General features: G+C 46.5%; 2 protein-coding genes across 2 annotated transcripts; both read left to right on the top strand.

Annotated features, from left to right (window-relative positions):
* Positions 1–1,406: 1,406 nt before the first annotated feature.
* Positions 1,407–6,263, top strand: LOC124029799 (RNA-binding protein 10-like; the record flags this gene model as incomplete). Its single annotated transcript, XM_046341380.1, has 7 exons — positions 1,407–1,503; positions 2,909–2,996; positions 4,475–4,607; positions 4,757–4,851; positions 5,126–5,210; positions 5,546–5,634; positions 5,973–6,263. Coding segments are annotated over 7 exons (878 nt in total), but the record flags the coding sequence as incomplete, so codon positions are not given.
* A 2,601-nt stretch (positions 6,264–8,864) lies between these two features.
* LOC124029798 (RNA-binding protein 10-like) lies at positions 8,865–10,521 on the top strand. The gene is made up of 4 exons (XM_046341379.1): positions 8,865–8,905; positions 9,069–9,272; positions 9,390–9,452; positions 10,300–10,521. The coding sequence occupies exons 2-4, from the start codon at positions 9,081–9,083 to the stop codon at positions 10,513–10,515; spliced, it is 471 nt and encodes a 156-aa protein (XP_046197335.1). The 5' UTR covers positions 8,865–8,905; positions 9,069–9,080; the 3' UTR covers positions 10,516–10,521.
* The last annotated feature ends 6,116 nt before the right edge of the window (positions 10,522–16,637 follow it).

Genomic DNA, 16,637 nt, shown 5'->3' with positions numbered 1-16,637 from the left:
GGAGATACCAACAACTCTACTATAGTGGTGAGGAAATACCAACAACTCTCTACTATAGTGGTGAGGAAATACCAACAACTCACTACTATAGTGGTGAGGAGATACCTACAACTGTCTACTAGTGGTGAGGATATACCTACAGCTGTAGTGCTTAGGAGATACCTACAGCTGTCTACTATAGTGGTGAGGAGATACCTACAGCTGTCTACTATAATGGTGAGGATATACCTACAGCTGTAGTGCTTAGGAGATACCTACAGCTGTCTACTATAGTGGTGAGGAGATACCTACAGCTGTCTACTATAGTGGTGAGGAGATACCTACAGCTGTCTACTATAGTGGTGAGGATATACCTACAGCTGTAGTGCTTAGGAGATACCTACAGCTGTCTACTATAGTGGTGAGGAGATGCCTACAGCTGTCTACTATAGTGGTGGGGAGATACCTACAGCTGTAATGGTGGGGAGATACCTACAGCTGTAGTGGTGGGGAGATACATACAGCTGTAGTGGTGGGGAGATACATACAGCTGTCTACTATAGTGGTGGGGAGATACTTACAGTTGTAGTGGTGGGAGATACCTACAGCTGTCTACTATAGTGGTGAGGAGAGATACCTACAGCTGTCTACTATAGTGGTGGGGAGATACATACAGCTGTAATGGTGGGGAGATACCTACAGCTGTAATGGTGGGGAGATACCTACAGCTGTAGTGGTGGGGAGATACATACAGCTGTAGTGGTGGGGAGATACATACAGCTGTCTACTATAGTGGTGAGAGATACATACAGCTGTAGTGGTGGGGGATACCTACAGCTGTCTACTATAGTGGTGGGAGATACATACAGCTGTCTACTGAAGTGGTTTTGAGATACCTACAGCTGTAATGGTGGGGAGATACATACAGCTGTCTGCTGTCGTGGTGGGGAGATACCTACAGCTGTAGTGGTGGGGAGATACATACAGCTGTAGTGGTGGGAGATACCTACAGCTGTAGTGGTGGGGAGATAATTACAGCTGTAGTGGTGGGGAGATACATACAGCTGTAGTGATGGGGAGATACAAACAGCTGTAGTGGTGGGGAGATACATACAGCTGTCTACTGTAGTGGTGGGGAGATACATACAGCTGTAAAGGTGAGGAGATACCTACAGCTTTAATGGTGGGGAGATACCTACAGCTGTCTACTGTAGTGGTTTTGAGATACCTACAGCTGTAATGGTGAGGAGATACCTACAGTTGTAGTGGTTTTGAGATACCTACAGCTGTAGTGGTGAGGAGATACCTACAGCTGTAGTGGTTTTGAGATACCTACAGCTGTAATGGTGAGGAGATACCTACAGCTGTCTACTGTAGTAATTGTTTGACACTGTGTGTGTGTGTCTGCGTTCGTCCGTGTGTTGCAGGAAGCATCTCAGCTGCTCCAGATCCTGCAGGCCTTACAGCCAACTCTCTCTATAAACGGAAGGCCATCTCTGTCGAGTTCGCCAAGGGATCCAAACGGTACGCACAGAAACTCAGAGAGACACACAGAGAGACACACAGAGAGACACACAGAGACAGAAACACAGAGAGACGAGAGAGAGCCACACAGAGAGACACAGAGAGACACACAGAGACAGAAACACAGAGAGACACACAGAGAGACACACAGAGAGACACACAGAGACAGAAACACAGAGAGACACACAGAGAGACACACAGAGAGACACACAGAGAGACACACAGAGACAGAAACACAGAGAGACGCAGAGAGAGCCACACAGAGAGAGAAACACAGACACACAGAGACAGAAATACAGAGAGACGCACAGAGAGACGCACAGAGAGACACAGAGAGACGCACAGAGACAGAAACACAGAGACAGACACACAGAGAGACACAGAGAGACACACAGAGACAGAAACACAGAGAGACGCACAGAGAGACGCACAGAGAGACGCACAGAGAGACACACAGAGAGACACACAGAAACACAGAGAGACACACAGAGAGACACACAGAGAGACACACAGAGAGACACACAGAGACAGAAACACAGAGACAGAGACACACAGAGAGACGCACAGAGAGACGCACAGAGAGACACACAGAGAGACGCACAGAGAGACACACAGAGAGACACACAGAGAGACGCACAGAGAGACGCACAGAGAGACGCACAGAGAGACGCACAGAGAGACGCACAGACACACAGAAACACAGAGAGACACACACAGAGACACGCACAGAGACACGCACAGAGACACGCACAGAGAGACGCACAGAGAGACACACAGAGAGACACACAGAGAGACGCACAGAGAGAAGCACAGAGAGAAGCACAGAGAGACGCACAGAGAGACGCACAGAGAGACGCACAGAGAGACGCACAGACACACAGAGAGACACACAGAGACACACACAGAGACACGCACAGAGACACGCACAGAGAGACACACAGAGAGACACACAGAGACAGAAACACAGAGAGACACACAGAGACGCACAGAGAGACACACAGAGACAGAGACACACAGAGACACACAGATACGCACAGAGACACACAGAAACACAGAGAGACAGACACACCACTGCCATTGTGAACTAAGACATATTTAGGGCCTGTTTCCCCAGACACAGTTGAAGCCTCAGCTCTCCATTGAATGTGTAGTCCAGGACTATGTTTAATCGTTAGTCTGTGTCGGGGAAACCAGCCTATATTGTTATAGTTTTTTTAAGAAGGAATATGTTTTGTGCTTATGTCTCTCTCTGTCTCTCTCTCTCTCTCTCTCTCTCTCTCTCCCTCTCCTCTCTCTCTCTCTCTCCCTCCTCCCTCTCTCTCTCTCTCTCCCTCTCCCTCTCCCTCTCCCTCTCCCTCTCTCTCTCTCCCTCTCCCTCTCTCCCTCTCCCTCTCCCTCCCTTCAGGGATGTGTTTCTGACTGATGGTAGTAGAGTGAGTGCTGCTACAGCTGCCAGTACAGCCATCGCTGCTGCCCAGTGGTCTGTTACCCAGGTAACCATTCTAATAATATATAACCAGTACAGCCATCGCTGCTGCCCAGTGGTCTGTTACCCAGGTAACCATTCTAATAATATATAACCAGTACAGCCATCGCTGCTGCCCAGTGGTCTGTTACCCAGGTAACCATTCTAATAATATATAACCAGTACAGCCATCGCTGCTGCCCAGTGGTCTGTTACCCAGGTAACCATTCTAATAATATATAACCAGTACAGCCATCGCTGCTGCCCAGTGGTCTGTTACCCAGGTAACCATTCTAATAATATATAACCAGTACAGCCATCGCTGCTGCCCATTGGTCTGTTACCCAGGTAACCATTCTAATAATATATAACCAGTACAGCCATCGCTGCTGCCCAGTGGTCTGTTACCCAGGTAACCATTCTAATAATATATAACCAGTACAGCCATCGCTGCTGCCCAGTGGTCTGTTACCCAGGTAACCATTCTAATAATATATAACCAGTACAGCCATCGCTGCTGCCCAGTGGTCTGTTACCCAGGTAACCATTCTAATAATATATAACCAGTACAGCCATCGCTGCTGCCCAGTGGTCTGTTACCCAGGTAACCATTCTAATAATATATAACCAGTACAGCCATCGCTGCTGCCCAGTGGTCTGTTACCCAGGTAACCATTCTAATAATATATAACCAGTACAGCCATCGCTGCTGCCCAGTGGTCTGTTACCCAGGTAACCATTCTAATAATATATAACCAGTACAGCCATCGCTGCTGCCCAGTGGTCTGTTACCCAGGTAACCATTCTAATAATATATAATATATAACCAGTACAGCCATCGCTGCTGCCCAGTGGTCTGTTACCCAGGTAACCATTCTAATAATATATAACCAGTACAGCCATCGCTGCTGCCCAGTGGTCTGTTACCCAGGTAACCATTCTAATAATATATAACCAGTACAGCCATCGCTGCTGCCCAGTGGTCTGTTACCCAGGTAACCATTCTAATAATATATAACCAGTACAGCCATCGCTGCTGCCCAGTGGTCTGTTACCCAGGTAACCATTCTAATAATATATAACCAGTACAGCCATCGCTGCTGCCCAGTGGTCTGTTACCCAGGTAACCATTCTAATAATATATAACCAGTACAGCCATCGCTGCTGCCCAGTGGTCTGTTACCCAGGTAACCATTCTAATAATATATAACCAGTACAGCCATCGCTGCTGCCCAGTGGTCTGTTACCCAGGTAACCATTCTAATAATATATAATATATAACCAGTACAGCCATCGCTGCTGCCCAGTGGTCTGTTACCCAGGTAACCATTCTAATAATATATAACCAGTACAGCCATCGCTGCTGCCCAGTGGTCTGTTACCCAGGTAACCATTCTAATAAATTCTCTGCTGCTCTCCCTCCCTCTCCCTCTCTCTCCCTCTCTCTCTCCCTCCCTCCCTGTCTCCCTCCCTCCCTCCCTGTCTCTCTCTCTCCCCCCTCACCAGAAGGCCCAGTCCCTGTCCTCTACCTTCCGGCATGGTGTGGATGTGGGGTTGTACCACCAGGGGGCAGCAGTAACCCTGGGAGTCTGTGAAGAAGAGGAGAACCTGGACTACAAGTCCCAGACAGTGGTAACAGGTACAGCCTCACCCAGCACAGGAGCAGGCCTATTGGGGGTGTATACAGGGGCAAAGATGGGGAAATAGAAGGGGGCACATCTTAATGTCGCTTTAGATTCTCTAACCTCACAATTATAGCTCACAGTGGTGTGTGTGTGTGTGTGTCAGTGGTCTCGTCTGAGGCTGTGGTTTCTGGAGTGGACGGCGTACAGCTGTCTTTGGGACAATCACAATCTCCGCTCATCACTACGGCAACCACACAGGTATATTCTACACCAGAGTGTCAATACTCATTATGCTGTATGCTGTGTGCTCAAAATCCTAGAACAATACTCTCTCTACCCCATATATCTCCTTTCTCACTCTCTCCCCGCTCTCCCCCTCTACCACCAATTTATCTCCCTCTCTCTCCCCTTTATCTCACTCTCTCTCCTCCTCTCTTTCTGTCTCCCCCCTCCCCTGTCGGTCTCTCTCTCTCTCTCTCTCTCCCCCTCTCTGTCTCTCTCCCCCTTTCTCTCTCTCCCCCTCTTCCCTCAGCAGGTAGAGATAGTGGGTAAGCCTCAGCCTCCTACTCCCACCCACCCTGCCACCCCCGGAACTGCACACGAGTACCAACAATACCGTAAGTGTGTGTGTGTGTGTGTGTGTGTGTGTGTGTGTGTGTGTGTGTGTGTGTGTGTGTGTGTGTGTGTGTGTGTGTGTGTGTGTGTGTGTGTGTAAGAGTGTGTGTGTGTTGGCCTATGAAATAATGAGAATGTGTGTATAAGTAATATGGTGTTAGGTGATTATTTTGGGATATCTGAGTACCACTCTGTGTGATGTGCCAGGTGTGTGCCAGGTGTGTGCCAGACAGAGACATCCTGGGTATATCTAGAAGTCCTCAGCCACCCCTAACAACCTAAATCAAACGTAGCCTTAGAGAGGAAGATTGTGTGTTTGACATTCTGATGTGTGTAGCGGTCCCGGACGTGTCCACCTACCAGTATGAGGAGAGTTCTGGCTTCTACTACGACCCTCTAACTGGACTGTGTGACCCCAATTCACAGGTAAAACACACTCTACTACGCCCCTCTATCTGGACTCTACCACGACCCTCTATCTGGACTCTACTACGACCCTCTATCTGGACACGACTACGACCCTCTAACTGGACTCTACCACGACCCTCTATCTGGACTCTACTACAACCCTCTATCTGGACACGACTACGACCCTCTAACTGGACTCTACCACGACCCTCTATCTGGACTCTACTAGGACCCTCTATCTGGACGTGACCCTCTATCTGAACTCTACCGACCCTCTAACTGGACTCTACTACGACCCTCTAACTGGACTATACTACGACCCTCTAACTGGACTCTACTTCGACCCTAACTCACAGGTAGCACATATTCTACTACGACCCTCTATCTGGACTCCACTCGACCCTCTAACTGGACTCTACTACGACCCTCTATCTGGACTCTACTACGACCCTCTATCTGGACTCTACTACGACCCTCTAACTGGACTCTACTACGACCCTCTAACTGGACTCTACTACGACCCTCTATCTGGACTCTACTACGACCCTCTAACTGGACTTTACTACGACCCTCTATCTGGACTCTACTACGACCCTCTATCTGGACTCTACTACGACCCTCTATCTGGACTCTACTCGACCCTCTAACTGGACTCTACTCGACCCTAACTCACAGGTAGCACATACTCTACAATGACCCTCTAACTGGACTCTACTACGACCCTAACTCACAGGTAGCACATACTCTACAATGACCCTCTATCTGGACTCTACTACGACCCTCTATCTGGACTCTACTACGACCCTCTATCTGGACTCTACTACGACCCTCTATCTGGACTCTACTACGACCCTCTATCTGGACTCTACTACGACCCTCTAACTGGACTCCCTGACCCCAATTCACAGGTAACACAAACTCTACTACGACCCTCTATCTGGACTCTACTACGACCCTCTATCTGGACTCTACTACGACCCTCTATCTGGACTCTACTACGACCCTCTAACTGGACTCTACTACGACCCTAACTCACAGGTAGCACATACTCTACAATGACCCTCTAACTGGACTCTACTACGACCCTAACTCACAGGTAGCACATACTCTACAATGACCCTCTATCTGGACTCTACTACGACCCTCTATCTGGACTCTACTACGACCCTCTATCTGGACTCTACTACGACCCTCTAACTGGACTCTACTACGACCCTAACTCACAGGTAGCACATACTCTACAATGACCCTCTATCTGGACTCTACTACGACCCTCTATCTGGACTCTACTACGACCCTCTAACTGGACTCTACTATGACCCTAACTCACAGGTAGCACATACTCTACAATGACCCTCTATCTGGACTCTACTACGACCCTCTATCTGGACTCTACTACGACCCTCTATCTGGACTCTACTACGACCCTCTATCTGGACTCTACTACGACCCTCTATCTGGACTCTACTACGACCCTCTAACTGGACTCCACTACGACCCCAATTCACAGGTAACACAAACTCTACTACGACCCTCTATCTGGACTCTACTACGACCCTCTATCTGGACTCTACTACGACCCTCTATCTGGACTCTACTACGACCCTCTAACTGGACTCTACTACGACCCTAACTCACAGGTAGCACATACTCTACAATGACCCTCTAACTGGACTCTACTACGACCCTAACTCACAGGTAGCACATACTCTACAATGACCCTCTATCTGGACTCTACTACGACCCTCTATCTGGACTCTACTACGACCCTCTATCTGGACTCTACTACGACCCTCTAACTGGACTCCACTACGACCCCAATTCACAGGTAACACAAACTCTACTACGACCCTCTATCTGGACAGTATATCTCAACAGTATATCTCAACAGTATATTCCGACAGTATATCCCGACAGTATATCTCAAGGGTATATCACGACAGTATATCCCAACAGTATATCTCAACAGTATATCTCAACAGTATATCCCGACAGTATATCCTGACAGTATATCTCAACAGTATATCCTGACAGTATATCTCAACAGTATATCCTGACAGTATATCTCAACAGTATATCCTGACAGTATATCTCAACAGTATATCTCAAGGGTATATCACGACAGTATATCCCAACAGTATATCCCGACAGTATATCTCAACAGTATATCTCAAGGGTATATCACGACAGTATATCTCAACAGTATATCTCAACAGTATATCCTGACAGTATATCTCAACAGTATATCCTGACAGTATATCTCAACAGTATATCTCAAGGGTATATCACGACAGTATATCCCAACAGTATATTCCGACAGTATATCTCAACAGTATATCCTGACAGTATATCCCGACAGTATATTCCGACAGTATATCCCGACAGTATATCTCAACAGTATATCCTGACAGTATATCCCGACAGTATATCCCGACAGTATATCTCAACAGTATATCCTGACAGTATATCCCGACAGTATATCCCGACAGTATATCCCGACAGTATATCTCAAGGGTATATCCCAACAGTATATCTCAACAGTATATCCCGACAGTATATCTCAACGGTATATCCCGCCAGTATATCCCAACAGTATATCTCAACAGTATATCCCAACAGTATATCCCGCCAGTATATCCCGCCAGTATATCCCGCCAGTATATCCCAACAGTATATCTCAACAGTATATCCCAACAATATATATCAACAGTATATCCCAACAGTATATCCCGCCAGTATATCTCGACGGTATATCCCGACAGTATATCTCAAGGGTATATCTCAAGGGTATATCTCAAGGGTATATCTCACGGGTATATCTCAAGGGTATATCTCACGGGTATATCTCAAGGGTATATCTCAAGGGTATATCTCAAGGGTATATCTCAAGGGTATATCCCGACAGTCTATCTTGATTGTATACCTCAACTTGAGTGAGTTTAAACAACTCAACTCGGAGACACACACAAACATCATACACTTGGCAGTAAAAATATGAACTAATCTCTTCCTCCTCACCTCTCCCACCCCCCTCCTCACCTCTCCCACCCCCTCCTCACCTCTCCCACCCCCCTCCTCACCTCTCCCCCTCCCTCTCTAGTACTACTATAACAGGGTCACTCAGCAGTATATGTACTGGGACGGAGAGAAGCAGACATATATTCCAGCTCCCGCCCAATCAACTGAGACTGTTGTTGCCCCGGTGATAACACCGCCCCTCTAACGCCCCCTCTGCTGCCCTCGGGGCAAGGAGAAGAAAGACAAGCCCAAAAACAAGACAGCACAACAGGTAACACACATCACACACACACACACACACCACAACACACTGTACACACACCGTACACGCCACAACACACAACACACTGTACACACACCGTACACACACACACCATATGCTCACATTCACACATATGCAGGCGTGAACACTAATCTATGTTGTGTGTTCTCAGATAGCGAAGAACATGGAGCGTTGGGCTAAGAGTCTGAACAGACAGAAGGAGAACGTTCGCTCTCTCTCCTCTTCCTCCTCCGTGACCCCTGTGGCCTCTATGGCTCTTTCCCCTGGTGACACCTGGGCTCCTGGACTCGGTCGCCATGACGACCGCAGAGAGTCCGCCAGCGCAGACGCCGGATATGCTGTCCTGGAGAAGAAGGTAACACACACACACACACCCCCATACACACATACACACACACACACACACACACACACATATACACGCACACACACAGAGCCAGTCCCAGTGACTCTTCTTGTCTGTGGCCTGTAGGGGGCGTTGTCTGAAAGAGCTCAGATCATCCTGGACCAGCTCAGACACACAGACCACAGAGAGGTACACCCCCCTTCTCTCTGTCTATGTCTCTCTCTCTGTCTCTCTCTCTCTGTCTCTCTCTCTCTGTCTCTCTCTCTGTCTCTCTCTCTGTCTCTCTCTCTCTGTCTCTCTCTCTGTCTCTCTCTCTGTCTCTCTCTCTGTCTCTCTCTCTGTCTCTCTCTCTCTGTCTCTCTCTCTGTCTCTCTCTCTCTCTCTCTCTGTCTCTCTCTCTCTCTCTGTCTCTCTCTCTCTCTCTGTCTCTCTCTGTCTCTCTCTCTCTCTGTCTCTCTCTGTCTCTCTCTCTCTGTTTCTGTCTCTCTGTTTCTGTCTCTCTCTCTCTGTCTCTCTCTCTGTCTCTCTCTCTGTCTCTCTCTCTCTCTGTCTCTCTCTCTGTCTCTCTCTCTGTCTCTCTCTCTCTGTCTCTCTCTCTGTCTCTCTCTCTGTCTCTCTGTCTCTCGCTCTCTCTCTCTCTCTGTCTCTCTCTGTCTCTCTCTGTCTCTCTCTGTCTCTCTCTCTCTCTCTGTCTCTCTCTCTCTCTCTGTCTCTCTCTCTCTCTCTGTCTCTCTCTCTCTCTCTCTGTTTCTGTCTCTCTGTTTCTGTCTCTCTCTCTCTGTCTCTCTCTCTGTCTCTCTCTCTGTCTCTCTCTCTCTCTCTCTCTCTGTCTCTGTGTCTCTCTCTCTCTATGTGTCTCTCTGTCTCTCTCTCTGTGTCTCTGTCTCTCTCTCTCTGTGTCTCTCTCTGTCTCTCTGTCTCTGTGTCTCTCTGTCTCTGTCTCTCTCTCTGTCTCTCTCTATTCTACTGTTTCCCCTCTTTTTCTATCTCTGCCATCTTCCCTTGACCTCTTTGTTTTTTCTCTCTCTCTCTGTAGCGCTCCCCTCCTCAGGTGCAGGGTTTGGTGCCGGCCTACAATGGAGAGACGGACAGCGAGGGAGAGGAAGGAGGAGAGAAGGATGAGAGGATGACAGACTGGGCTAAGCTAGCCTGTCTGCTGTGTAGGAGACAGTTCCCCAACAAGGAGGCTCTCATACGACACCAGCAGCTCTCAGAGCTACACAAGGTGCTTATAACACACCTATGCATGTAGTGAGGTGGTATTGGGGTGGTAGATGTCTCCCTTATGGCTCTAATCTGATAGTGGTAGATGTCTAGTCTCCCTTATGGCTCTAATCTTGTCGTCGTAGATGTCTAGTCTCCCTTATGGCTCTAATCTGGTCGTGGTAGATGTCTAGTCTCCCGTATGGCTCTAATCTGATAGTGGTAGATGTCTAGACTCCCTTATGGCTCTAATCTGATAGTGGTAGTGGGGTGGTAGATGTCTAGTCTCCCTTATGGCTCTACTCTGGTCGTGGTAGATGTCTAGTCTCCCGTATGGCTCTAATCTGATAGTGGTAGATGTCTAGTCTCCCGTATGGCTCTAATCTGATAGTGGTAGATGTCTAGTCTCCTTTATGGCTCTAATCTGATAGTGGTAGTGGGGTGGTAGATGTCTAGTCTCCTTTATGGCTCTAATCTGATAGTGGTAGATGTCTAGTCTCCTTTATGGCTCTAATCTGATAGTGGTAGTGGGGTGGTAGATGTCTTCTTTATGTCTCTAATCTGATAGTGGTAGTGGGGTGGTAGATGTCTAGTCTCCCTTATGGCTCTAATCTGATAGTGGTAGATGTCTAGTCTCCTTTATGGCTCTAATCTGATAGTGGTAGATGTCTAGACTCCCTTATGTCTCTAATCTGATAGTGGTAGTGGGGTGGTAGATGTCTAGTCTCCCTTATGGCTCTAATCTGATAGTGGTAGATGTCTAGACTCCCTTATGGCTCTAATCTGATAGTGGTAGATGTCTAGTCTCCCTTATGGCTCTAATCTGATAGTGGTAGATGTCTAGTCTCCCTTATGGCTCTAATCTGATAGTGGTAGATGTCTAGTCTCCTTTATGGCTCTAATCTGATAGTGGTAGTGGGGTGGTAGATGTCTAGTCTCCTTATGGCTCTAATCTGATAGTGGTAGATGTCTAGTCTCCTTTATGGCTCTAATCTGATAGTGGTAGTGGGGTGGTAGATGTCTAGTCTCCTTTATGGCTCTAATCTGATAGTGGTAGATGTCTAGTCTCCTTTATGGCTCTAATCTGATAGTGGTAGTGGGGTGGTAGATGTCTTCTTTATGTCTCTAATCTGATAGTGGTAGTGGGGTGGTAGATGTCTAGTCTCCCTTATGGCTCTAATCTGATAGTGGTAGATGTCTAGTCTCCTTTATGTCTCTAATCTGATAGTGGTAGTGGGGTGGTAGATGTCTAGTCTCCTTTATGGCTCTAATCTGATAGTGGTAGATGTCTAGACTCCCTTATGTCTCTAATCTGATAGTGGTAGTGGGGTGGTAGATGTCTAGTCTCCCTTATGGCTCTAATCTGATAGTGGTAGATGTCTAGACTCCCTTATGGCTCTAATCTGATAGTGGTAGATGTCTAGTCTCCCTTATGGCTCTAATCTGATAGTGGTAGATGTCTAGTCTCCCTTATGGCTCTAATCTGATAGTGGTAGTGGGGTGGTAGATGTCTAGTCTCCCTTATGGCTCTAATCTGATAGTGGTAGATGTCTAGTCTCCCTTATGGCTCTAATCTGATAGTGGTAGTGGGGTGGTAGATGTCTAGTCTCCTTTATGGCTCTAATCTGATAGTGGTAGATGTCTAGACTCCCTTATGGCTCTAATCTGATAGTGGTAGTGGGGTGGTAGATGTCTAGTCTCCTTTATGGCTCTAATCTGATAGTGGTAGATGTCTAGTCTCCCTTATGGCTCTAATCTGATAGTGGTAGATGTCTAGTCTCCCTTATGGCTCTAATCTGATAGTGGTAGATGTCTAGTCTCCCTTATGGCTCTAATCTGGTCGTGGTAGATGTCTAGTCTCCCTTATGGCTCTAATCTGGTCGTGGTAGATGTCTAGTCTCCCGTATGGCTCTAATCTGATAGTGGTAGATGTCTAGACTCCTTATGGCTCTAATCTGATAGTGGTAGTGGGGTGGTAGATGTCTAGTCTCCTTATGGCTCTAATCTGGTCGTGGTAGATGTCTAGTCTCCCGTATGGCTCTAATCTGATAGTGGTAGATGTCTAGTCTCCCTTATGGCTCTAATCTGATAGTGGTAGATGTCTTCTTTATGTCTCTAATCTGATAGTGGTAGTGGGGTGGTAGATGTCTAGACTCCCTTATGGCTCTCATCTGATAGTGGTAGATGTCTAGTCTCCCTTATGGCTCTAATCTGAGTGGTAGTGGGGTGGTAGATGTCTAGTCTCCTTTATGGCTCTAATCTGATAGTGGTAGATGTCTAGACTCCCTTATGGCTCTAATCTGATAGTGGTAGATGTCTAGTCTCCCTTATGGCTCTAATCTGATAGTGGTAGATGTCTAGTCTCCTTATGGCTCTAATCTGATAGTGGTAGATGTCTAGTCTCCTTTATGGCTCTAATCTGATAGTGGTAGTGGGGTGGTAGATGTCTAGACTCCCTTATGGCTCTAATCTGATAGTGGTAGATGTCTAGTCTCCTTTATGGCTCTAATCTGATAGTGGTAGTGGGGTGGTAGATGTCTAGTCTCCCTTATGGCTCTAATCTGATAGTGGTAGATGTCTAGTCTCCTTTATGGCTCTAATCTGATAGTGGTAGATGTCTAGTCTCCTTTATGGCTCTAATCTGATAGTGGTAGATGTCTAGTCTCCTTTATGGCTCTAATCTGATAGTGGTAGTGGGGTGGTAGATGTCTAGACTCCCTTATGGCTCTAATCTGATAGTGGTAGATGTCTAGTCTCCTTTATGGCTCTAATCTGATAGTGGTAGTGGGGTGGTAGATGTCTAGTCTCCTCTATGGCTCTAATCTGATAGTGGTAGATGTCTAGTCTCCTTTATGGCTCTAATCTGATAGTGGTAGATGTCTAGTCTCCTTTATGGCTCTAATCTGATAGTGGTAGATGTCTAGTCTCCTTTATGGCTCTAATCTGATAGTGGTAGTGGGGTGGTAGATGTCTAGACTCCCTTATGGCTCTAATCTGATAGTGGTAGATGTCTAGTCTCCCTTATGGCTCTAATCTGATAGTGGTAGATGTCTAGTCTCCTTTATGGCTCTAATCTGATAGTGGTAGATGTCTAGTCTCCTTTATGGCTCTAATCTGATAGTGGTAGTGGGGTGGTAGATGTCTAGACTCCCTTATGGCTCTAATCTGATAGTGGTAGTGGGGTGGTAGATGTCTAGTCTCCCTTATGGCTCTAATCTGATAGTGGTAGATGTCTAGTCTCCTTTATGGCTCTAATCTGATAGTGGTAGTGGGGTGGTAGATGTCTAGACTCCCTTATGGCTCTAATCTGATAGTGGTAGATGTCTAGACTCCCTTATGGCTCTAATCTGATAGTGGTAGATGTCTAGTCTCCCTTATGGCTCTAATCTGATAGTGGTAGATGTCTAGTCTCCCTTATGGCTCTAATCTGATAGTGGTAGATGTCTAGTCTCCTTTATGGCTCTAATCTGATAGTGGGGTGGTAGATGTCTAGTCTCCTTTATGGCTCTAATCTGATAGTGGGGTGGTAGATGTCTAGACTCCCTTATGGCTCTAATCTGATAGTGGTAGATGTCTTCTTTATGTCTCTAATCTGATAGTGGTAGTGGGGTGGTAGATGTCTAGTCTCCCTTATGGCTCTAATCTGATAGTGGTAGATGTCTAGTCTCCTTTATGGCTCTAATCTGATAGTGGTAGTGGGGTGGTAGATGTCTAGTCTCCTTTATGGCTCTAATCTGATAGTGGTAGATGTCTAGACTCCCTTATGTCTCTAATCTGATAGTGGTAGTGGGGTGGTAGATGTCTAGTCTCCCTTATGGCTCTAATCTGATAGTGGTAGATGTCTAGACTCCCTTATGGCTCTAATCTGATAGTGGTAGATGTCTAGTCTCCCTTATGGCTCTAATCTGATAGTGGTAGATGTCTAGTCTCCCTTATGGCTCTAATCTGATAGTGGTAGTGGGGTGGTAGATGTCTAGTCTCCCTTATGGCTCTAATCTGATAGTGGTAGATGTCTAGTCTCCCTTATGGCTCTAATCTGATAGTGGTAGTGGGGTGGTAGATGTCTAGTCTCCTTTATGGCTCTAATCTGATAGTGGTAGATGTCTAGTCTCCCTTATGGCTCTAATCTGATAGTGGTAGATGTCTAGTCTCCCTTATGGCTCTAATCTGATAGTGGTAGATGTCTAGTCTCCCTTATGGCTCTAATCTGGTCGTGGTAGATGTCTAGTCTCCCTTATGGCTCTAATCTGGTCGTGGTAGATGTCTAGTCTCCCGTATGGCTCTAATCTGATAGTGGTAGATGTCTAGACTCCCTTATGGCTCTAATCTGATAGTGGTAGTGGGGTGGTAGATGTCTAGTCTCCCTTATGGCTCTAATCTGGTCGTGGTAGATGTCTAGTCTCCCGTATGGCTCTAATCTGATAGTGGTAGATGTCTAGTCTCCCTTATGGCTCTAATCTGATAGTGGTAGATGTCTTCTTTATGTCTCTAATCTGATAGTGGTAGTGGGGTGGTAGATGTCTAGACTCCCTTATGGCTCTCATCTGATAGTGGTAGATGTCTAGTCTCCCTTATGGCTCTAATCTGACAGTGGTAGTGGGGTGGTAGATGTCTAGTCTCCTTTATGGCTCTAATCTGATAGTGGTAGATGTCTAGACTCCCTTATGGCTCTAATCTGATAGTGGTAGATGTCTAGTCTCCCTTATGGCTCTAATCTGATAGTGGTAGATGTCTAGTCTCCCTTATGGCTCTAATCTGATAGTGGTAGATGTCTAGTCTCCTTTATGGCTCTAATCTGATAGTGGTAGTGGGGTGGTAGATGTCTAGACTCCCTTATGGCTCTAATCTGATAGTGGTAGATGTCTAGTCTCCTTTATGGCTCTAATCTGATAGTGGTAGTGGGGTGGTAGATGTCTAGTCTCCTTTATGGCTCTAATCTGATAGTGGTAGATGTCTAGTCTCCTTTATGGCTCTAATCTGATAGTGGTAGATGTCTAGTCTCCTTTATGGCTCTAATCTGATAGTGGTAGATGTCTAGTCTCCTTTATGGCTCTAATCTGATAGTGGTAGTGGGGTGGTAGATGTCTAGACTCCCTTATGGCTCTAATCTGATAGTGGTAGATGTCTAGTCTCCTTTATGGCTCTAATCTGATAGTGGTAGTGGGGTGGTAGATGTCTAGTCTCCCTTATGGCTCTAATCTGATAGTGGTAGATGTCTAGTCTCCTTTATGGCTCTAATCTGATAGTGGTAGATGTCTAGTCTCCTTTATGGCTCTAATCTGATAGTGGTAGATGTCTAGTCTCCTTTATGGCTCTAATCTGATAGTGGTAGTGGGGTGGTAGATGTCTAGACTCCTTATGGCTCTAATCTGATAGTGGTAGATGTCTAGTCTCCCTTATGGCTCTAATCTGATAGTGGTAGATGTCTAGTCTCCTTTATGGCTCTAATCTGATAGTGGTAGATGTCTAGTCTCCTTTATGGCTCTAATCTGATAGTGGTAGTGGGGTGGTAGATGTCTAGACTCCCTTATGGCTCTAATCTGATAGTGGTAGTGGGGTGGTAGATGTCTAGTCTCCCTTATGGCTCTAATCTGATAGTGGTAGATGTCTAGTCTCCTTTATGGCTCTAATCTGATAGTGGTAGTGGGGTGGTAGATGTCTAGACTCCCTTATGGCTCTAATCTGATAGTGGTAGATGTCTAGACTCCCTTATGGCTCTAATCTGATAGTGGTAGATGTCTAGTCTCCCTTATGGCTCTAATCTGATAGTGGTAGATGTCTAGTCTCCCTTATGGCTCTAATCTGATAGTGGTAGATGTCTAGTCTCCTTTATGGCTCTAATCTGATAGTGGGGTGGTATATGTCTAGTCTCCTTTATGGCTCTAATCTGATAGTGGTAGTGGGGTGGTAGATGTCTAGTCTCCTTTATGGCTCTAATCTGATAGTGGGGTGGTAGATGTCTAGACTCCCTTATGGCTCTAATCTGATAGTGGTAGTGGGGTGGTAGATGTCTAGTCTCCCTTATGGCTCTAATCTGATAGTGGTAGATGTCTAGTCTCCCTTATGGCTCTAATCTGATAGTGGTAGTGGGGTGGTAGATGTCTAGTCTCCCTTATGGCTCTAATCTGATAGTGGTAGATGTCTAGACTCCTTATGTCTCTAATCTGATAG

The sequence above is a fragment of the Oncorhynchus gorbuscha genome, unplaced genomic scaffold (assembly GCF_021184085.1).
Source record: "Oncorhynchus gorbuscha isolate QuinsamMale2020 ecotype Even-year unplaced genomic scaffold, OgorEven_v1.0 Un_scaffold_7735, whole genome shotgun sequence".
Taxonomy (NCBI): Eukaryota; Metazoa; Chordata; class Actinopteri; order Salmoniformes; family Salmonidae; genus Oncorhynchus; species Oncorhynchus gorbuscha.
The sequence above is the reverse complement of the archived record's forward strand: the minus strand, read 5'-3'. Positions and strand labels throughout refer to the sequence as shown.